Source organism: Belonocnema kinseyi, chromosome 2, assembly GCF_010883055.1.
Source record: "Belonocnema kinseyi isolate 2016_QV_RU_SX_M_011 chromosome 2, B_treatae_v1, whole genome shotgun sequence".
Taxonomy (NCBI): Eukaryota; Metazoa; Arthropoda; class Insecta; order Hymenoptera; family Cynipidae; genus Belonocnema; species Belonocnema kinseyi.
The window spans coordinates 4,925,749-4,950,127 of record NC_046658.1 but is presented as its reverse complement, the minus strand read 5'-3'; the positions used below and the strand labels follow the sequence as shown (position 1 = coordinate 4,950,127).

At 36.1% G+C, this 24,379-nt stretch overlaps 1 protein-coding gene across 11 annotated transcripts in view; it reads left to right on the top strand.

The window, feature by feature from the left end:
- LOC117167579 (protein kinase C, brain isozyme) overlaps positions 1-24,379 on the top strand; it is a 1,572,697-nt gene that overhangs the window by 226,675 nt on the left and 1,321,643 nt on the right. Inside the window, exon 1 of one of the 11 annotated variants that reach the window (XM_033352628.1) lies at positions 20,537-20,597. The exons of the other annotated variants lie outside the window; for them this stretch is intronic. Coding sequence (XP_033208519.1) covers positions 20,549-20,597 — 49 coding nt within the window. The 5' untranslated portion in view covers positions 20,537-20,548. Of the gene's footprint in view, positions 1-20,536; positions 20,598-24,379 lie in introns of those variants that run through there. 11 annotated transcript variants of the gene reach the window in all.

Genomic DNA, 24,379 nt, shown 5'->3' with positions numbered 1-24,379 from the left:
GGTAGCGTTGTTCTGCGAGCTGTTTTTGCGTCTGACCATCGTCTTCATCCAGCAAAGCCTGCAATTCGACGTCCTCAAACGATTTCGGTGGTTTGCCGCGTCTCTTTACATGAAGGACTTCATGGCATTGGTTTCCAAAATCGGGTAGCTTTTTGTCAGTAGGCACTTGGACAAATACAACAAAATCCCAACTTTTTTCTTTATGTATTATTCTCTGACGAGTCGTCTTTTACGAACCATGGAATAGCTAATCGACACAACGTGCACTACTCGAGTACTGAAAATCCGCAGTGGCTTCGTGAAGTCTAACCCCAGCATCCATGAACTGTCAACGTATGGTGTGGAATAATTAACAACAAACTGACCGGTCCCCAGATTATCGAAGGCAGCATAAATGGTCCAAAGTATCAAGACATTTTGGAAAATAAGCTGCCAATATTGCTTGAAGACTTGAGTTTAGAAATATGGCAAAACATGTGGTTTCAACCTGATGGTTGTCCGGCACACTATTCAGCGGTGGCACGAGAAGTTCTTTATCGTGATTTCAATGGTCGTTGGATTGTTAGAGGCGATCCGATAAATTGGCCTGCAATATAAGGCAAGGGGCTCACGTTAATCAAGCACCCCGAAAGGAGCAGAAAACTGATACGTCCACGTCGTTGTACGTGGGCTACGCTAAAAGTAGGAGTTTGTTTTAAGACTAATTTCGAGTATTGCAGAATCGTAAGCGAGCATTCTCAGTAACAGTAAAATGAATAAAAATTGAATTTCGTCGATTACAGTGCCATCTATCGCGATACGAAAAAAATATTGTAGACAAATCATACGCATTTTTAACCAAAGAATCCGAATATGCAATAAAAATAGGGGTTCCCATTCAATATTTCGAACTTGCACCCACCACTTTATCTGGTAAAAGATAAAAAATATAGTTGTTCAAGGCAGTACATATTTAGATTAAGATGTATATAGTTTGTATAGTGTATATAGTTTGTATATTGTATATAGTTTGTATAGCGTATATAATTTTTTATGGTGTATATAGTCTTAAGATGTACAAACCTGACAACCTCCACGTGGTATACCTTGGGAAAACTTAAAAATAGTTTGGCGAATGTCAGCAGTTAACGGGAACAATATTCTTCGTATATTTGAACTATGACCATTTAGAAGATTCTGTTTATACTTTTTCTATGACTTTCTCTATCACTTCTGTTTATTCTATGAATCAAGAGATCTCGAAAAAAGAAGAATTTTTATATTAATTCCGCAATTGGTTGTTCACATTGCAGCAGAAATGTTTTATATTTTCAAGCGGTCTGCATAATGCATATTTATCGTACACATTAGGTTATGTAGTATGCACGTGTATGGGGTATGTAACAGCAAACGAAAAAGGATAAAAATACAAGATGCAAAGTCAAATCTATGCAATATCATATTTATAATTTCTAGTGATGCTAATTTAAGAAATCCATGAGTTAAAATTAAGAAGAGCCCTCGTATCAATAAAATAGCATGCTTTTGGGGTAAACAAAACAATTTTCTTTTTTATTACTGTAAAGCACCATTAGGATCATGCTGGGAAAAAAATATATGTTGTTACTAAGGTCAAGGGTCACTTTATGAGGAAAAAATTACGGCAATGCAAAAAAGTTTTCATTGAAAATTTTATTTTTCAAAATTCGAAACAAAAATTTTTCTTTTTCCAATTGCCATAATTGACTTTTGATTTTTTCATAACTGCTGTGATACCTCGTTGAATATATATTCAAACTATTAAAATTGATTGAGGCATTTTCGAGAAAATTTACATTTTTTTAAGTTGGCGCTCGGGGTAAATTAGTCTCATAATAGGAGAAACTTACCATTCAATAATAAACCGAATATCTTCCAAGGGAGACCACCCATGCTTACCCGGCTATGGCCTTTTCGAAAGCGTTGGGTCGCCGATTTTTTTAAAGTACGTATACTTATATATTTTAGTACATTTATTATGAATTTTATGGCGCAAATTGGCATACATTTTATTTTCATGCGGAAACCCCTAAAAAAATGTATAACATCATGATTTTTTTCTCTATTTTAATCAATAATGGAAATTTCAAATAATATTTCAGACAAAAGTTGTGAATCTGATCAAAGTGCACATTTCATATTTCTTAGAGTATTACTGTTTCCTATCACAGGGGTTCTTTCCTGAGCCCCTGCTAGAAAAGGAAACATATGTGAACTAAACCATTTCTGTAAACAGTCACAGGAGCGCATTCAAGCCCCCCTCCCTGAAACGTAAGAAGGGGAACCTATTTGACCCACCTTATTTGCGTGACTATTCATAGGGTTCTGTTCCCAAAAGCCGACTAGACGTTAAAAAGGGGAACCCACGTAACCTTAATTATTTCTATGATAAGTGCCGCCGCCGATAACAAGATGAAAATGGGAATCTATGCGACCTACATTATTTCTGTCATTAGTAACAGGGGGACCTTACTACCCCTGTGTAACGTTCGGAAGGGGAACTTACGTTACCTAGATTATTTCTTTGACCAGACACAGGGGTGCGTTCTCGATCAGATGAGACGTTGAAAAGGATAATAAGATGACCTGAATTATTTCTTTAAACAGTTATAGGGGTGTCTTTCTGCCTCTGATACGAAGTTGGTATAAGGATTCTATGTCACCTACATTATTTTGGTGAAGTCAGAAAAGGAATTGCATGTGCTTTACGTTCTTTCTGTGACCAGTCAAAGTGGCGAGTACGCGCCTGCCAGGAAATGCTACAAAGGGAATTTTATTTAATCTATGTTATTTCTTTGAGCAGTCACAAGGGTGTATTCACACGCCCAGATAGACTAAAGTACCGAAAGGGTCGTACCGGCCCATAAAATTAAGAATAACAGAAATAACTAACTAACCAGTCAAAGTGCCCGAACATGTTAAAAAAACAAAGGGGCAAAAGTTAACGATTATATAAACTAAGACAAGAGGTTTCAACTGTCCCAAAAAACTAAAGAACATTGGTCGTCAAACTTTACGATTAAGATAAATAGAAGGGCTAAACCGCACCAAAAATCTTGTGGGTAAAACGGACCCAATTAATTAAAAAAATAGGTAGAGAAATTACCACAAAAAATTAAAAATAAATAGACGTTAAACGGCGCCCGTAGATAGGGAAAATCAGGAAGGCTAAACTACCCCAGGAAACTAAAGCTGACAAGAGGGTATACGAGGTGGCTCTAAGAGGTGGTCAGTTAAAAGAAGAAAGGAAGGCCTAGTAGAGGAATTATAACGGGGATTAGGGGTGGATTAGGGTAGAAGTTCATAGAGATTGATGGAGAGGGGAAGTGCGTACAAATGAGGGCAGTATAGATAGAAGGGGCAATGTGCAAGTTTGTGGCAGTGTGCAGTAAGGATGGGCTGGAAATGATTGAAGAAAGGGTAAAAGGCTTCCTAGGCGAAAGAGAAGAGGGTATCTTGAAGGGGGTATTTACAGGTAAGGGGAGAACTTTAAAAGGAAATCAAAGGATAAGATAATAAATAAGAAAAGGGAGATTCTAAGGAACTCGATGGAGGAAAGAAGCTGAGCCGTAATGAATGGTATATTAACAGTGCACGAAGAGGGAGAATACACAAAAGTAATTAAGGTAGGGGTATCGGTGATAGACAATGAAATCATGAATATGTAAATGCGGGAGCAGACAAAGAGATTCGCAGTAAAAGAAAGGGTAGAATCAGACCACCAGTCATTAGAGTTGTGAAAATGGGGGGGGGGGAGAAGACAAGGGGAAGAAGAATTGTCGAGGGAAGAGAGGGTAATCTGGACAAGGGAGGCGATAAAAAAAGTATCAGGAGCAGTTAGGGAAGGTACGCTTTGAAGGGGTGTCGGTGGAAGAGATATAGAGGATTTCAAAGAGAAAGTAATGGGTATGTGCAAAAAAATATATAAATAAAGAAGAAGTAAGGAATAATGAAGCCGTGGTACGTTATCGAATGTAAAAAAATGAAAAGGAATGTGAAGCAGAATTACTAAATGTGGAAAGAGGAAACTGCGAAAAGGAAGGAGAACGTTGAAATCATAAAATGTTCATTTTGATAAGATCTACAACTTTCGCAGACACTTGCCATCGTGTAAATAGTGGATTAGAGTTAGTCGCCAAAATAGGGCCTTTACTGTTGTCTGTGCTCTTCACAAAACGATCGAAAAAAATTTTCGAACACGTACTCCAATCGTGCCAATGGTGACAAAGCGTTATTTTCTAAAAATCATGAGAAATGTAAATGATTTCAAACTTTGGTAGCATTTCCCCTAGTTTAAAAAATAGGAAGTGTTTGTCATAAAAATGAGACCTTGTCTATTGCCTTCTCTGATCGAAGAAATACCGCAAAGACTAAAAACATTAATTCGAATTATCCGACCTGAAGTAATGCCTTGTTCTTTCGGATATTACGAAAAATGTGAATAATTTTAAACTTTGGTGCCATTTGGCCTAGTTTAAAAAATAGATAAGAGTTTATTTCAAAATTGTTTGAGTTTTTCATTGAAATGATACATTTTCTGTTGCCTTTCTTTTTCGAAAAACTAATTAAAATTATGCTAAAATATAAAATGTCATTATGCCACCGGAAGTAATGCACTCAAGAGCTGTAAATGAGTCCAAACTGATTCAATGTCTATCGTCATGATTTCAAGATAATTAAATAGCATTTAAAAAATGCAATGGTCTCATAAGAATTAAAAAACATGGACAAAAGTTTAGAGTTTAGAAAAATTAAAATTAATTCAGAGAATTTAAAGAATTTAGAGGTATGTAGAAAATGCAAAATGTTTGGAAGAAGTGAAAAGAACTTAAATATTTTGTTTTAAATTTAGAGAATTTAAAAATAACAATAGAAAATTTAAACGGCTTTAGTCAATTCAAAAGAATATAGAGAATATAATATATTTGAGAAAATTCAGGATCTACAAAAGACTTGGAAACATTGAAATAATTCGCCTTTATTGTGAAGATTTTAAGAGATTTAATACAATTTAAAAAGAATTTTAAAAAGTGCAAGTGAATTTAGGGTAGTGCAAGCGAATTATAAAAATCCATTGGAATTCCATAAAATTTAAATACTTGAAGAAGGTAAAAGTAATTAAACGCGAATTTTGAAGATGTCAAGAGAATTCAGAAAAGTGAAAAAGAATGAAAAAGACTATCTAAATTAAAAATATTTAAGAGAATTCAAAACAAATACGAGATTTCAGATAATACAAAAGACTTGTAGAAATTCAAAATAATTCATGGTTTGTTTTAAAAATGTTAAGAGAATTCAAATAAACGTCAAGGGATTACATGTTAATTCTAATAATTCGCTCATATTCTACAGAATGCGACATAGACGATCGAAGTTCAAATAACACAGGCCTGAAAACACTACAGAAAATTGAAAGAATTAAACAAATAAACCGGGGCCAGAATTTTGGGCTTTTTTGGGTTCTTAAAAACTGCAAAAATTAATCTTGAAAGAAAACCTTTATTTTCTAAAAACTACCCTTAAAATAAAATATGCACTCAAACTAAATGTAAGAATATTATAATGTTTGACTTTTTGGGCTCTCAAAAACTGCAAACACTAATTTTTTTTTAACAACCCCCGTATCATAAAAAATAACCCTTGAAATAAATTACGCACTGAGCCTAAATATACAGATGAGGATAGATTCGATAAATTTCATAAAGGTATTTCTAAAGGTTGATGAATATTACTATGACTGTAGGTATATCAAACAGAGACTTGGAGATCTGTAGTTGGTAATCGATTTTATTTAAAGTTCTTTTTTGCGATTTTAGTTGAAAGCAGCGGAGACTTGATTCTTCAAATTTTATAGGGGTTGTGGAATATTCCTGTGAGTCTGGATATATCAATTACAGTTGATAGGGGTAGTTTCTAGAGATTTTTGTTATATTGTTATGGGGGTAGATACATCAACTGGATCCTTTGAAATTTTTTTCCGGTGATTCCATTTATTTAAATATTTTGTGGTTTTAGTTGATAGCAGCTGAGACTAGATTCTTTAAATTCAAAGGCGGTAGTTCTTAGGGGTTGTGGAATATTGCTGTGAGGGTGGATATATCTATTACGACTTGGAAAGCTGTGTGTGTAGATTATTTTTAATTTGAAATATTTTTTACCGTTTTAATTGACAGAGGGTAAGAATTGGTTTGTTTGATGTGATAGTGGCGGTTCCTAGGGGTTGTGTCACATCACTGTAAAGGTGAGCATATCAAATAGATACTTGGAGATATGGTTTTGGTAATTATTTTATTTATTTTCTGTGATTTTATTTGAAGGTGACTTAGACTTGCTTCTTGAAATGTGATAGGTGCAGTATCTAGGGATTGTGTAATAGTACTGTGGGTATAGGTATATTAACTGGAGTCTTTAAAAGTTGTATGTGATAATTGCTTTTAATTTGAAATATTTTTGACCGTTTTAATTGAAAGAAGTTGAGTCATAAGGTGAGTATTTCATATGTGGCGTGGAATATTACTGTGGAAATAGATTTATTAACTAGAGTGTTTCAAGATAGTTTAGGGTTGTTATTTTAATTTTGAGATTGTTTTGGAGGTTTCAGTTTATGGGGGGTGAGACTTGGTTCTTCAAGTGTAATAAGGGTAGTTCTCAAGTTTTGTTTAATCTTACTGTGGAGATGAGGATATCATAAAGATTTTTGTGAAAGTTTTTGTGCGTATGTTTAAATGCATCAAGGGTGTTTTTCTATTTAATGTTTTTATTATTACTGTAGGAAACTAGGTATAGTTTAGAGTTTTTTTTATGGTGAATGGTATGATTCTTTTTAATTTGAAGATTTTTCGGCAGTGTTTTGTGAACTCCGGAAAACCATTGACTTTTGATCTATATATTTTTAGTTCTGTTTGATATCTATATTTTTAGTTATAGGTAGCTGTTACTGCATTGGTTGTTCTCGCATAATAGAATTTGTTCTTTTTAGTGAATTCCAAACAAACCTGAATCTACGGTATATTATATCTCGTGCTTATTCGAAATATTTTTCTTTGTAATTTCTTTAAGGGTTAGGTTTGATTTTTGGAAATAATCTGTAAGTGTTTTTGGGATCCAAAAAATAGCCTAATGCTCTGAAATACTTATAATTAGGCTGGATGCGTAAATTATTTTAAGGTTAATTTTCAGGAGACAGGGGTTGTTTTTTGAAAATTAATTTTTGCAGGTTTTGCTAGCCTAAAATAGCCCAAAATTCCGGCGCGATTGATTCTTTTAATTCTTTCAATTTTCTGGACTCGATATGCTGGCGGCTAGCACCTTCAGCCAAAAGTCATTTTTTTGAAAAAACTATAAGAGCCCAAAAATCGACATCGTTGCCTGAAAAAAACCCAAAAAATTACAGCAAAAGCCCAAAATTAGTGCATAAAGAAAATATTCAAATTCGGTTGTTGAGGTTCTAGCAGAACGCACTTGCCTGTAAGGTTTTTTTTAAAGATGCGCTGGTGATTTTGAATGAAATTTTTTCGGCTTAAACCGAATCCAAATTTAGAATTCACCTAGCCCGTCAAGTTTTTCAAATAAACGGGGTAAAATGGAACAAAAATGGCAATTTGGCCAACTTGGGTAATATATAGCAACAGCACAAAAAATTCCAACATATTTTTACTAACGTTGTCGAATAGTCCTACTCTTTACCATTAAAATGTACTATCGGTCGTTCCGATTGGATTTTTTTTTCAAAAGACATGGCAATTTGATTATTTTGAATTTCTAAAAGTCTTTCGGATTTTCTGCATTCTCTTAATTCTTTTGAATTCTCTTAAATATTTCTAATTCCATTAGTCGTTTGAATTCTTTTTCACGTTACTGAATCCTGTTTCCATCAGTAGTAAGGAAAAACATTGGCCCCCACTTCAGCCTACCTCCACTCCTCGGCCGTCTGTCTAAACTGGGGCCTTCCCCCTTCACTATGCCGCGAGGTAATTGATTCTGATATGTGTCTGGGTTTCGTCTCGTTTCTAGCTCGTGTTTACTTTAAGTCTAGGAATGGAAGATAAGGAATAGATAAATAATATATGGGTTTTCCCTGAATAGTAAACTGATGCATGGTTGAAGGAGTTTTGTAGACTCTATGGTGCCATATTTAAAGGAGAACTTATAGTTTCTCAGACTCTAGACTAGTGATAAAAGAATAATTTACATCTATGATTATACTTTAATGAATTTCTATGAATAAATTAATTTCAAAGTTCAATAATAAAACTTATTTTCTAAAAAGAAGAGCAAGATAAATAAATAGATAAGGTTTATGTTCAAACCTATCGTAGACAGAGATATCATTTTTATTTCATTGAACAAAATCACGCACACCTACACACACACTTTTCTTTTCTTACAAAACGAGAATTTCCATAAACTTAAAAGTAAAGACATATAAGTGAAGCAGCATGAAAAAAGAGAGAAGTATATTGGAAGATGTATAGATATTATTAAACACATATCGTAAAAATATATTTTATAAACTCTTAAAGTAACACGTGTAGTGTGCTGTATTAAGTATAAGTATACTATGTTAGATATAAAGTAGCAAGTTGTGAAGAGCAAGATTGAACATAGGATTCCAGGTGAGTATTAATGGACCCTTTTTTATAATACCCACCTTGAAACCTGTCTTGAGACTTGTGCAAAACACTTGGATTAATTTAATATTTTTTAAAAATCATTTAATAAAAATTCGCAGTCATGCCATCATTTTCTTCCAAATTTTTGGTAAAAACCCTGGTAAATTCACTCACACAAAAACCACTACACATATGATACAAGAACATGATGAAAAACTGACCATACACGTCCGAATAGGAACTTTGAATCTCTGGTGTGTTCCATCGGAATAGGGTACCGTTTCCTCGCAGACGATAGAGATGTTAAGGAATAAGAGGCGGTAGGCCATAGATGTCAAAGTACGTTCCGTGGCCATTTCAGTCATTATAAACCGCAACCCAATGCGATCCGTTTTTATTGTGTGGATCCGTGTTAAAAATTAAAGCAGCAAGATTTTCAGTTTCAGAACAGACATTTGTTGTCAGTGCATTCTGACGTGTGATACCTCGAAGTGATTCTTCTTCTTGTATTTGACTTTGAAGCCAAATTTTTGGTTAAGTTGCGTTATTAAGAGCACATGTAAAACATGCTCCTTTCTTTACACCGTGATGAAAACAGTAATCTTTATTGTTTTCGAGATTTTTAAAAATAGGGCATTTTAATCCTTGCAGATTAATAATCTGTTTATTCGTGATATTTTACAAAAGTGAAGCCTTCTCCTAGCCATGGGTATAAATAGGACCAGCTGATTTCACGACATCACGAAGATTCGAATGTAGAAAATGCAAAGGAGTATCTCCCTCAAACCACTATATGCCGTGAAAATAACAGATGAGCCAGTCATTCTGGTGCTTCGCATCGCTAGAAAGATCCGAGAAGGGATAAGGTGGTGTAGCTATCCAATGTCCAATAAAGTTATGATCCACTGCATTTATGGCCACTTCTCTTGCAATAAACTTATTTTGAAGATCGCAAAAGCCTTGAATATCAATCACATAGTCCATAATATTCTTCGTACAATAAATAAGTTTTGCATGAAGGAGTTACCACGTGAAAAAATGACCGAGTTGTAAGGCTACTTTGGACGAAATAAAAGATGGCCGCTGAGATCCAAAAATCGCGTATATATGATTACGAGTATCAAGATTTTTTCCATAGTTTTTAATATTCACGCACCAGAATTTTTCGAATGAGATAATAATGAGTGTGTAAAAAGGTACTAAGTTCCTGTATAAACCTGTCCTAAGTAAACACATGTGTACATTAGGATGTCAGATATGTAAAATTCCGAGAAATTAGGGCGACGGTGAAAATGATTTACTACCCTCCAAAATCATCAATAACTTGTATCGACGCGTCAATTTCCAAAACGTTATCACATTCTGCATATACGATACAGTTTACTCTGTTGGCGAGTGGTTCTTCAAAACGCAGGTCTATTCGTAGACTTGCATGTTTTACGAGATTCCAGTGAGCATAATAATTTGCAGAAAGGTCAGGGGTAAGGTCCAAAGCAAACAGGCAGATTCCTTCCGGGTAGTTGTTTCTATCAATATCATTATCCTCATTAAGATAAGCATCAACGTAAAGTTTATTTTTTGAGAAATGTGGCTGCAGATTATTCCAGGGTATTTGTGTGCCATCGATGTAAGGATATAAGACATTAATCTTATAATTTTTCCATTAAACCGATTACGATATCTATTTCCGTTAAAGGCTCTCTTATCGACGAAAACAATGATTATTATTTTTCATTTTTTTGTGGGTATCTGACCGAGAACAACATTATTAAGAGTTTCACCGTGAATACCGCCATGTAAAGTGAGCGCTTTGACCACCACTCTGGTTATCGGATATTATGCTGTTCCTTGTGCTGGAGTTTTTGCGTGAGCTATTAAAATTCCTAAAGGGGCCCAAAAGGCAAAAAGCATCTGTGGTACGTACGAGACGAAGACACATCTTTTTCCCCTTCTCTAATCAACTTTTTAAAATAGAAGTGTCAATGTTAGAGTACCAAACTCGAATGGTATAGGGACTCCAGCATGATCTCTTATATCTATTTCTATTGTGCGAAATTGAGTATGAAGAAGAGGAATAAAATTCGGAGAAGAAAACTGAGTAATTTGTATGGATGCAAAAATGTAGTTTCCTGTGTCGACAAGAATAATACGTAAAAGTGGTGTTTGCCACTTTCTTTTTTTTTTCCACCATCACCTGTAAAATGAGGTTCGCAAATATCGCAATAAACAAACATTTTCTCAGGTAAACCATGAGCCAAACTTGGAGCGTGATTAGTATAATGAGAATTATCTGATAATAATTGTTGTGATGCAAAACCACGTATACGAGATACTTTTCCACTTATTGCAAGAAAATGACAGCCTTCATCTAACAATAGTCTTGACAAATTTTTCCCACTTTCGCATAACAATGTTTGTCTTCTTCAAAAATGAAGCCTACTTGTTCTCGAGCAATCGGGGTCTGGTTAATCTCTCTGATGAGATCGTTTAACTGTGGGTACACACCAGGCGTCCCCCTTAAGAAGATAGGGAAGCGAGTATTTAAGAAGTAAATCTTCACCATCAATTTTCGTTTCTTTCATTTTTCTCTCATAATTTTCTTCATTTTTCACGCCAAACATACTACTACTATTTGACAAATTTGTCATTAGAGCTATGCTATTTTTCATTTGATAAATCATATTGCATCTTAAGTGAAGAAATGTTCTGCGAAATTGAATTTCTGTAAAACCATCTTATTCATTGTAAATTTTTAATATCTGTGACAGGTATCCAGGAATTGAGTTTATCAGAATAACCCATCCACTTGACAAGGAATTGTTTTTTAGAGAACCTTTTTCCTTTGTACGTCTCACTCGTTCAATTATAAATCCGGTCTCATTAATATCAGTGTGTTTCTCGACACCCGATAGTTCTCAATCGTAAGAAACTCCGTCGATATCCTCATCAGTCAGATCTTGTAATTCGTAAAAATATGGCAACTGTCTACGACCCTTTATTACTCGCTTTATCTTAAAAATCTCTTGTGTCCATACAGCTTCATAACCTTTTGCAAAGACGCCTTTCTTCCTACTGATACGAACTTAATCGGATACCTTATATTTAGGCTTTTTACCATGCAAGACTTTGCTATTATACTTTCTTTGAATATTTAGTCGGGCGTGTGCTGCATTTTCCAAAGTCACCTCTGATGATCGCATTCCTATACTGGAATGTCGTGCATTATTATAGCTCTGTAAGTTGTTGTAAAACATCAATGTGAAAATGAGTATTACGTCAATGACCACCAGTAGATACTGGTATCCATCGTTGGAATCTTTTAAATGTTTTGAATCAACGAAATCTGCTTCCCAGAAATCATCTATATTTAAAATCATTATAATTAAAATTACTTAAATCACCTATATTTTTATCTCCCTGATTGCCCTGCTCTTTATTCGGTTTTTTATGCTTCCATGTTTCCCGAGTAAAATATAAAAATTTTTGTAACATCTGTTGATACATTTTCCATTTTTCATAATCGGTCGGTTGGGGTAAGTCTTCTCAAAATTCTATAGTTTTACTGTAATCAGAATAACCTGACTGCCATTCTGAATAGTAAAAAAGAATGCGTTCAAAATGTGTATCACACATCACATCGCTATAGTTCAAGAATTTTTTGACAAAACAGGTTTTTCTGCAACCACTTGGCCCGCAAACTATAGCAATAAAAGGATGTTGACAACGAGGGTCGATTTTCTATACTGATTTATAATTCACTATAATTCACCATTTATAGTAAAACCAGATAGTTCAAAAAGTATTTTCTAGAAGTATTTTCTAGAAGTATTTTCTAGATAGTATGTGAGCTAAATGCTCGGGGTGTACATGGCACGCCCTGCAGCTATCATCGGGAATGTCTTGGCTCAAAATGTGGCGACGGTATGTTAAGGTAGAAATGACACCGTCTTGGCATGCAAAGATGAAACCCTCCGTACCAGACTTCAATCCGGGCGATTTAAGGAAAGCGAACGTTAGCTCACAAGACATTGACTGATCCTTCACATTTTTGTGGAAGACACCGTGCATCCTCTTATCGAGGAGCTGTTCATGAAAGTTTTTCTCTTGTGCTTTCTTAATCCGGGCTTTCAGGAGTCAGTACTCGAGATAGATAAAATTTGATGCATTTTGCTCACCCCTAATACTCAAGTCAAGTCCGAGTGTTTCAGCAACCTCCTCCGCTGCTTTGTACAGAAACGCTCCTTTCCCCACTTCTTCGTGATTCCTCACCATTTTAAGAAGAGGGTCTCTTCCATTTGCAACTTTATGTGCTGTACCCAGAATAATCCTGTTGTGAAGACATTCAAAACTCAATATTCCGCGACCCCCATGACGGCGTGAGATGTGCAGTCACGGAACGGAAGACTTAAAATGCATGCTTTTGTTCATGTGCATAACTTTTCTTGTCCCGATATCAAGGGATCTGAGCTCGTTCTTCTTCCATGGAACTACTCCAAATGAATAGAGTAGTACCGAGACGGCAAGCATGTTCGTTGCAGATACTTTGTTCCTCGCCGACAGTTCGGAAGACCAAATCTGTCGGATGAGACGTTTGTATCTGCTTTGGATAGTATCCTTTATAAATGTAACATCCTGAATGCGGGCTTGTGGCACGCCCAGGTACGTATCAGTTTCACGAGCGCAATGGTGTCTTATGGCACTTCTTTCAATGAGCTTAGGATCTTTAGGGATGCCGTTAAGTTCTCCTCGCTTCAAATAAACCTTGGCGGATTTGTCTAACCCAAATTCCATTCCAATTTCCTTAGTATATCGTTCGAAAATCCCCAGAGCTAGATGCAGTTGCTCTCTGTTTTTAGCATAGATCTTAAGATCGTCCATGTAAAATACATGAGTGAACTTGTACTTTCGATCTGCAGGTTTGCCACACAAGTACCCGTCGGAATGGCGAAGTGCTAGAGATAGTGGCAATAATGTAAGGCAAAAGAGGAGTGGGCTCATGGTGTCGCCCTGAAAGACACCTCTCTGAAACGTGACCTTGTTAGTTTTCACACGATTTTTTCCAGGTGAGAGAGTAAATCTAGTTTTCCAAAGCGGATCCTACCATTTAGGATAGCTGTGAATATCTTATAAAGTGTGTTCAGACAAGTTATTAGTCTGTAATTCTACGAGTCAGCTAAGTTGCCTATTTTCGGCAGGAGTATTGTGCGCCCTTACACCAACCACTCTGGAATCGGCTCTTCCGACTTTAAATAGGAGGTGAACGTACGAGCCAAATGCTGATGGGTTGAAGGAAACTTCTTCCACCAGAAGGTTTTGATACAATCTGGTCCCGGTGCAGAATAGTTCTTCATCCCTCTCAATACTCTTTTCACCTCCTCGGTAGTGATGGGTGGGCATTCTTTATCAGGTGCTATGTGGGCAACACATAACTCCTTGAAGCTATTTATATTTTCGGAGTCTTCGTCCAGTCTATGCTGAACTTCGTAGATTTCTCTCCAAAATACTTCGACCTTCTCTGGTTTGGGTGGGTGTACGACAGTAACTGGAGGGTCTTGGAAGAGTCGAGATGGGTCAGAGAGAAACTGTTGATTTTCTCTGACTTGTTAAGTGTGTGATAACGGGTCCGGAGTTTGCGCGCGAAATTTCGAACCTTGGCGGTAAAATTCCTGCCAGATGTGATGTAGTCAATCACACACTGAATGCGGGATGCGTACTGTCTCGCCCAGCCTATCTTTTTGGCCCAGAGGTCGAATTCTCCGGAAAAATGTCCAATAAGCTCGTCATCCATTTCAGCCAGATCTTTAGGCTTGAGAGAAACCTTGGTGTTGATGTTTCTCCGGGTCGTAACGTATCGTTCTTCATCTATTAGATGCATGCCCGCGGTTGGTCTTAGTTTCGCCTCTCTTTCTCTGTTGCCGACTTGTTCTAGCTGTGGTATAGTACGTGTTCTGCTTACATAGCCCCTTTTACGGAGTATTTCAGCATGGTTTCGCTGTAGTTGCTGCGAAAAGTGCGATAGGTCCGGGTGTTTCTCGCACCACAGAGCATGCAGCCTATTGTCGGGAGCCCTGCGCGTTCTGTTGTTTTAAACCGCACTTACTACAACTATGTTTGGTGTTGTCATTGTTGTTCGCACGGGAAGCTAGGGAAAGGGGTTCGTCCATCCTTGCAGAGCCCCGCATGCAAGGATGAGGCTGCGTACTCTGAGAGGTCGCCCGGTATCCCAGAGTCACCGTTTTAGACACCTCACCTAGGTGCCATTCAGCTTTCGGCACGGTTTTCACACTTTCGCTTGCAAATGACAATGTTGGCGAGGCCTTGAAATGTTGGTGCTTGAAGAACAATGCCAGGGACATAGAATTTCTCATTTTTTCCTTGCGTCTCGCTATTTGTTGCTGTGGCTGCTGTTGTCGTGGCTTTTCTGTTCAATCTTTTCAATTAAAATAGCTTTTGCATTATACGAAGTTATAAGAAACAAGTTATAACAGCCAATTTTTTTCGGTAAAGAACGGGACTCGGAGTTACTGTTGCTGCATCGATCCTCCAAATAAAAACAAACAAGTTCGAATTTTTGTTGTAATTGAAGCTATTCATCGTGTATATTTTACTTGTTTCACAGTTACACTTTCAGATGATGACGTATCTGCAGCGCAAATTCGTTTTTTTATATACTTTTCACTGTAAAATCTTGTGAGACTTTACTCTGTTAGAAGGTAGACTTCATCGTTTGACTTAGAGATGCGGCATGTTATATGTTGAAATTTCAGAGTATAACTGACGTTTGTGTCTCGGGCGACAGTTTTTATAGCTCACATATGGCTGACTTACTAGCATGAGGGCGGTCGAGTAGATATGAGGTTACATGTTTTCATAGAATAAGAATACTTTCTCTTGACAAAGAATTTTCCCGTGGACTTTATTCACTACGCCGTATCAATTTAAAGAGATGGTGTGTAAACTCTACCACAGTTTTGTGTCTCAATATGTATTTGTATTTGTATTTATTTGTGAAGAGTTCCTCGGGCTAAATAGCCCTATAAGGAATCGGTGATACATGTTGCAGTTAAAATATGACAGCGATCTATTTGACGATTTAAATAAAAAATAAGTTTTTTTTAACAAAAGTGAAGAAATAAACTATAATGTAAATAATTAGATTCAGGCTGTTGACATAACAATAATATAAATATACATACGCAAATATAGATATATTTATAAGTAAATAAATTCATGAATACACTCATATAAATTCTAATTTACGAATTTAAGTTTTACCAATGTGTAATTTCGAGGGTACGTTTTGATGTGTTAAATAAGTAACTAAAAGTAGTTTTCTGAAGTAACATTGAAAAGGTGAATTTCTAATTATTATAGGTACGTCCATCGATCAAAACATGGAGTAGGATTGCAATTGCTTCAAGTCATGGAGAGGAAGAAGGTCCTATGATTATAGCCATTGTTTTAACAGGGTTAAGAGTAGGGCCACTTGTCGAAGCCTACTACATCACCAGATCAATATCCGAATGTACCCTTTGAAGTAAGCTCTTAAGATTGGCATTTGGCCCGGAAGGGTAAAGCTTAACGCCGTCAGCATATTTGTGATAGTTGCAATGCTGAAGCTTGTTACCAAATTCAGAGGTATGAATATTAAATAAAGAGGGTGCAAGCGTCGATCCATGAGGGACACCACTCTTAACCTTCCCATAAACTGACGGTTTACCATTACTACTTTTTACTCTTTCAGACCGATTACTAAGGTACGATTCAAACCATTTGACAACCAGATTTGAGAGGTGGAGCGATTTGAGCCTAGTCAATAGTAGATTGTGGTTAACTGTATCAAACGCCTTGGAAAAGTGAAAAAGGACGACAACCGTTATTTCCTTTCTATCAATTGCCAATTTAAGGTCAGAAGTTACTTTGAGTGAGGCAGTAAGTGTACTATGTCTGGCACGGAACCCAGATTGCATGGGGTTCATTAAATTATTTGTTTCAATGTGTGAAGTAAGTTGCTAATGGACAATGCGTTCGAAAGGTTTAGACAAGGCACATAGGGTGGATATAGGACGGAAATCTCTAGGAGAGATAGGGTTCGATATTTTTGGAACAGGGCGAATAATCGCCTCTTTCCAGACATCCGGAAATATTCCTACCTGCAGGGATGCATTGTAGATGTGCAAGCGAATTGGGCCGCTGACTGGTAAAGCAAGGCCAATCATTTTAATAGAAATACCATCAGAACCTTGAGCATTCGTTTTTACCTCGAAAAGTTTTTTAATCAGGGTTTCTTGTGATATGTCAGAAAAGAATAATTTAGTATCATCGAAAGTAGAGGAAACTGAGGACGGGGAAAGAGGGCTATGTACAAGGAGTGTGGATTTTGTGGTAAAAGCGTTCAAAGGTCCTGCAGGTGAAAAATTGTTATCAGGAGCCAAGTGTTTAGAAGAAATAAGTTCAAGCCGTTCCAAAAGAAGCCAGAGGTTTTTACTTTTATTCCTGTTTTTGATCGAAATGTAATTATATTGGTTGTATGAATCTCGAATATTCGTTTGCACTAGGTTTCTCAATTTACGAAACTCGGCTTGAATAATACTATTTTTTGTTCTTTTTGCCAATCTACGTTTTTTCTTCTCTTTCCTTGATCAAATTTTTTATATCTGGAGTGATCCAAGCAGTAGACGTCTTCTTTGCTTTGAGAGTATGGAGAGGTGCAAATTTGTCAAACGCTGAAGATAAAAATGCAGACAGACAAATCACCTTTCTATTGATACCCTTTTCAATAAAAATACTATTCCAATCATAAGTAGAGAGGTGCTCAAGAAATTCAGTGTCTTTTATATTCTTAAGATTTCGTATGGGGAAGGGAGTTACGCCATTGGATGGACCAACGGAGAACTGGTATTGGATGCTGATAAGATTATGGTTTGAGAGAAATGAGATTGAGTGTTGAGTAGAAGAAATCACCTTGTCCAAATCATCCACAACCATCAAATCAATCCATGTACTAGAATTATCAGTGTCGTGGGTGGTATCAAAAGGAACTATAGATAATCCGGCAGAGAAAACTACCGATTTTAATTGATAAGTTAAATTGTTGGTAGCATTAAGATTTGTGTTTACGTCAACGGTGAGCAGAATGTTATTATAATTAGTTATAAGATCAAAAATGTCATTTTCAAGTTCCCTGTCGTAGGAGGCGTTAGGAGGTTTGTAAATCACACCCTCCAACACACTGTCATGAGGCGAGGATACCATGATAAAAAGGTATTTGGCAGTAGGGTAATTGGTAAGAGGACTCACTATCACCTGTACACCCCTTAAGCTGTCATGAATATAGAGACAGACCCCACCCCCTCTTCTCTTATCTCTATCTCCACAAAAAGCGTGTAATTATCAAGTGCCACAAGGCTCGAATAAATGTTAGGTGTTAGCCAGATCTCATATATGGCTATGATACTCGTATGATAGGAACAGGACATAAAATGATGTTTGTGTTGAAGGTAAGGGGCAGGTAAAGGCTGAGCATTAACGTGACAAATATTTAAAGTTTCCATTGTGAGATTAATATATTAACATTAATATATATATATAAATGTCTGTAATACGTAAATAAGTTGAAAAAACAATTCCGTGAAGCTAAAGTAACAGAGAGTAATAACCAACACAATCCAGCTTACATGATTACAATTGAATATAGGGATTAAAGCACATTTAGAAGTTGAAATTAGAACATCAATTAGCAGGGTTGAATCAGCGCAGTAAATAATACAAAATTGTTGATATTTTGCTATAGTGCTATACAAGTCACAGTATATAGAATGGCCAGCATGCAGCAGTATACAAAATATGACAAATATTTACCTATGTACCAGTAGCATAAACGATAAACTACTGCTGATGATCGAAAAGAAAAAATCAAATACATAATGGATTTAAAGAGTAGTTGCTATTGTAGCCCTTTAACAGATTGAATGTTAGACATATGTATCCTAGGAAAGACATCTGCGTTACGGCAGTAAATTTTTCCGCCAGCAATCCACAAGTATTTGATCTTTGTTTCTCTCTGAAGGTAAAGAGCAATATCATAAATCTTTCTATTTAGTGGTGTTAATGTCTCACGGAGTGAAATAAAATGCTTTTCGTTATCAGTGCATCCCATATTAAGGGTAGAGAAGTCTCTCTTAACCTTACGTCTTGCAATAAGTTTATCCCGTAGATCTTGTCTACCGAGTTTGGCTACAATGATCGGGAAGTTGGAGGAGTGAGTCATTGAAGGTGATTTTATGATTCGATACAGTTTCACAACGTCATCCTTACGAATATTTACGTCAAGAGCCCTACCGAGAGGTTCCAAGGAGGTCATGAGGTCTTCGTTCGGCTCCATGGGTAGGCCATGAATTTCCAGCGTCGTATTCAAAGCCGCTTGTACGTTGACCTTGACCGCATGCTCGAGAGTTACCACTTTGGCTTTCAAATTATTCGCTTTCTTCTTGACAAGTTCAATCTCCTCATTTTGTACTTTCGAGCTGAATTTTAACGAATTAATACGCCTGGTATTATTACTTAATTCATTCTTAATTTCCGAAAGCGTAGAATTAAGTTGGTCATTGGATTGTAGCTGTCTTGTTTCAAATTCGCTGAATCTTGGCAGAATTACACGTGACTACGCAAGCGCTTCGCTTTGGCCGTCAGAGACCACTTTACGTAAGAGTTCAGAGAGTCCCGGGTGTAGGGTGGCAACATTTTCCGAGGCGAAGACGGAGGGGGGAGTAGGGGGTACAATACCTGCACTGTCAACACCCTGTAGAGCAGTGGACCTAGGGCTCACACTAGGGCAAGCACGGCTAGAAATCTATTCCAAGATAGTGAATTGGTCTTTCTAGTCTAGATGGTCACCCTGATAATGCCATTTGCAATAGGGAATGCCAGTCAGAATGCCATTTCCAATAGAGATACACAAAATGCAAAGAGTGTCAACATTTCCCACTATTTTGGAATTTTTTTCAATATGAAAGTTGTTTTTTTTTTGTAAATGCTTAAATCCTCCCACTAAAACATGCACCTTTTGCGTTTTTATATAGCCACCCTGCTCAGCTGCAAAAGCACAGTTTCTCTAGATCAGAGCTAGAAGCAGCACATACAATTTAACCCTCCTTAAAACAAAATATTATGATTTGTGGAGAGTCGGGATCTTTGCAGAAATGCGAATTAAGATTAATTTTAAGTTTCTTCTGACATTTCTTGATGGTCTCGGCATGGATCAGATCCTAAATCTAGTTGGCGACAACGCGATTGTGCGGGTACTAGTATTGGAATGAAAAGCCGAGTACATCGAACATCAAGGCCAACTCGAATCACTTCGAGAATATTTTGCAGCGGGTAAGTCAAGATAATTATTTTTTGTTATATATTTTTAATTTTTAATAATGTTTATAGTCTTAATACCATATTAATAATATTTATTATCTTTTATAGCAGTTAGGGATATCTCAAATGATGGAATTAACGATCAGACGTCGTCTTCAGCTCCTGCAGATCCTTTACCACAATCATCAGCAGTGACCATGGATGTAGGAACACCATCGCTTCCCGACAATATCGTCATTAATGACGACGAGAATGCAATTCGTGAGCGTGATTTTGAATTAGTTAATTTTTGCGTGAGTGATAGCGATACCGAAAAGACTGTTTGTGATAAGGCTGACCACGGTGTTAATAACGACGACGCCGACGATGACGATGCCGACGATGACGACGACGACGAGACGTTTTTTGGTGAAGAAGAGATGGACCAGGAGATTTGAACCAGTGACCATAGTTCTCAGGAGGAGAGGGATGAGTAAGACGAGGAAGATGTAGAACAAGAACAAGAAGAAGAAAAGAAGGAGGAGGAGAGTGGTAACAATGACGACGAATTCATGATGGAGGCGAGAAAATGTTCACTTGAGGAATGGGATTATTCAATCTGTGAGTTGTAAAATATTTAATTTATATAGCATGGGATATTTTTTGAAATAGATAGGTGTTAAATTACATTAATAAATAATAAATAATTTATTTAAACTTAATTATTATTATTACACAATAATAATTAATCAATTAATATTCAATAATAATAAATTAATCAATAATTTAAAATAAATAATTAATTATCATGAAATTAAAATAATTATATGCAAATTAATTAATTAATTAATTAAAGTAATTAACACAATTACTATTTTAAACGTTTTGCTAAAATTTTGTTGTTAATAATTCATGTTTTTTTACGACACTAGTAATTTTCTCTTCATCATTATTGGGAAAAACGTTGTTTGAATGATAATGATGATCATCAAGAGCCAAATAACGAGGATAATAATTATCGTGACGAAGGAAATCTTGCACATGCGCTTGAGGACCACGAAACAAATGATCGTAGTAATCTTTCAAATCAGGGTGGTGAAATCCCCGAAAATTCTAAATTTTTTATTATAAGCAAAGGGACCAATCATTACCCGCGTTTTAATCTGGATAGTACGGAGATAGAATTGCGTTTCCGGTATAATCCGGGTGAAAAAGTTTGCCCTATCGAGTGGCTGGAATCTGTGGTTAAAGAGCTCTTTCAGTATTTAATAACACCTAATGCCCCTTTCGATTTTATCGGTATTAAATTCATCGCGGACAGTTTTACACCAGGCGACACAGCTTTGTCCTTTTGTTACGTACGCGATTGTCATTTGGAAGACATCTGGAATTTAATTTTTATAGTGACACGGAGCGTCGCAGAGTTTCAAATAGATGACAGTTTCAAGATCACCATTGATTGTGTGCGTAATCCTACGGGTAGTGGTTGGGGAGTTTTATCCAGTAATACAATTAAAAAAGATCAATTTTAACGATAGAGAACGGTGATAACTTATTTCTCCTTCAGGCGATTGTTTCGGTTCAAATTTATAGAGATCGCGGTCAGTTAAGAAATGGGGCGAAAAATTCAAAATGGCAAGCTCTTTGTAGACCACATTCCATACTTCACACGATACTAGTATGAGAACTGACGTGTAATGCGCTTGTGGAAATACCGCCAGAAGGATGTGGTTTTTTTTTAATTTGGAGATTTTCAAAATACTTCATGCGTGAACATATTGCCATTATGGTTTTTGATTTCAAAACTTTCGGTGACGGTACATACCCACCTTTTTTCGATGGCACCCGGTATTTTATCGAAGCAGGTCAAATCCCTTTGCACAGTTTACATATATTGTATGATAGCGACAGTCATTATTAGCATACAATTTTAAACTTAACGGGTGCGGCTTCCAATCGAAATTTGTGTATACCTTTTAACAAAGGTTACCAAAATATATTTAACCATAATGGCTCGCAAAAATGTGGGGCTTGTTATTTCCAAACCGGAATGCGAAAACCCCCTGGATGAAGCACATATCCTAGGACGTAAGTGTGAACAATGCTTGCGTCTCTTTTTTAGTGGCGAATATTTCAATCTTCATAAAGGAAATAATTGCTATTCCTCTTTAAAAAGCGTTTGTGAGGTAGTACGAATTTGTGATGTGTGCTCGCGGCTGGTCGACCTAGCAAAGGAGAAAAAATACAAGTGTGGTTATTTTTACTGTAGGATATGTGGATGCAATCGTGAATTTAATTTATTATTGCTACATTAAACCCATACGTCATGATTCAGGATCAAATTAAATGAATGGGCCAGTCATATTTATTTTCTATGATTTTGAAACCCAACAGAACAACAAAGTCGAGGATAACGATTCGATGAACGAACATGTAGTTAATCTTTGCGTAGCTAACCAGGTCTGCTCGATACTTCGTGTCCACTTGAAAAACTTCATCAAGATAATTTGTAAGTCTTGTTAAAATCTACTAAAAATAATTTTTTAAACTTATGGATCTCCTAAAAAATCAAAATTGCATATTTTTGAAAACTATCCAACTTTTTGAAATTTTGTCTGATTAAAAAATTTCAAGATAATACATGCGAAAAAAATGTATTTTACATCTAGTATAAGTTTGGATTGATATTTCTTAACTTATATAAAGAAATGTTTTCCTTTTTTTAGAAAATTTTCAAAATGTTGAAAAGCATAAAACTTTTGGAAGTTTTATCCAATTTGAAAATGTCATTAGGATAAGTTGCCATTCTTATTGACGTGTATCAGAATATTTGACAAAAATTTCTAAATTTTATAAACAAAATTTATTCAAATTTTGAGAATGCTCTAATTTTTAAATTTTTAATTGGAAATATCTGCTTAACGAACTTAGCCCCAAAAATTGGAAAAACTCAGCAGATTCCAAATTAAAAATTGTTGTCCTATTTTTTAACCTTATTAACTTTAAAGATTTTAGTTATGTCAAGATATACTTTTATAAACTTATTCACAATAAGATGCAGTTTCGAAGAAATAAAAAAAAGTTCAACTTCTTGCTTTTTTTAAAAACCACCTTCTTTTGCACTTGTCTTCACTACTTGCGTTCTATCGTAATTGCATTTCATGTTGGTTTGATGGAGCTCATTTGAAATCCTTCGTAATAAGCCAAGAAAAATAAAAAAATATTAAGACTCGAGATACGTATAGCGTGTTACTGCCCCCCACCCCCTCCTCACGCACCTCCTTTTGTACTCTCCTCATCAGTGCTTGCGATCCAGCGATACTGAACTTTTTAGTGATGCAATCGGCCGCATTTGAAGTCCTCTTCAGTGGCCAGGGGGTCTATGGAAAATTAAAAGCTATTAATTAGAATACGTGATACGTTTAGTCTCTCAACACACCAAGTCAGTTCCTTGTGAAAATTCGTTATCAGTACTTGAAACGTACTATAGCGCAATTAAATTTTATGGTGGTGTGATAGAGCACATTTGATGTCCTTCAAAATGTGTTTACGGAAATTTAAAAATATTATTTAAACTCGAAGTACGTATAGCGTGACACAAGTCCGCTACCTACCTCCTTGTGCACTCTCGTTATCAGTAGTAGCGATTAATTAGAACTCGAGTTACGTATAGATTGTCACCGGCACCACCCTCACCTCCCTTTGCACTCTCGTTACCAATTCTTTTCATCTAGCGCAATTTAATTTTATGATAGCTCAATGGAGCACATTTGAAATCCTTAGAACTCAACAAAGGAGAATTAATTAATTAATTGGAATTTATTCACGCATTTTATGAGTTTTCTGGATAAACTAAATGCAAAAAAACCAGATAACACAAAAGATTGTTGAATATTAACAACTGCTCAAGAGTGAAAGTGAGCCTAATGTTGCAATCACTTAGGGTCATGCATTATATGAAATATCCTTTCATGTTTAAAAATTAAGGGCTCATACATTACGTTTCTCACTAAAATATTACTATGGTTTGAGATCATATCAAAGCATTTTTCAGTAATTTTCTTGACATAATCTCTTATATATTGCACATGTAAGCATTCGTGCATAACCTGTACCATAGTATATTTATTGAATTGACCATTGAGTCTTAAATATATTTTGAACTACTTGTAATTTTCTATAGTTTATATTGCAGGCGAAACTCCATGTTATGCAAGCATATATGATGGAAAGTCTGACTTTATGAGAGGTAACGTTTACATGTATCCTAAAGATAAGTTTATATATATATATATATATATTTTTTTCCGGTGAATCCGACCTCTGGGCTATCAATTATTGCGTGTATAATGCAGCGAGAGCTTTGGCCGATGCGAACCGTAAAACAAAACCAACGGCTGATC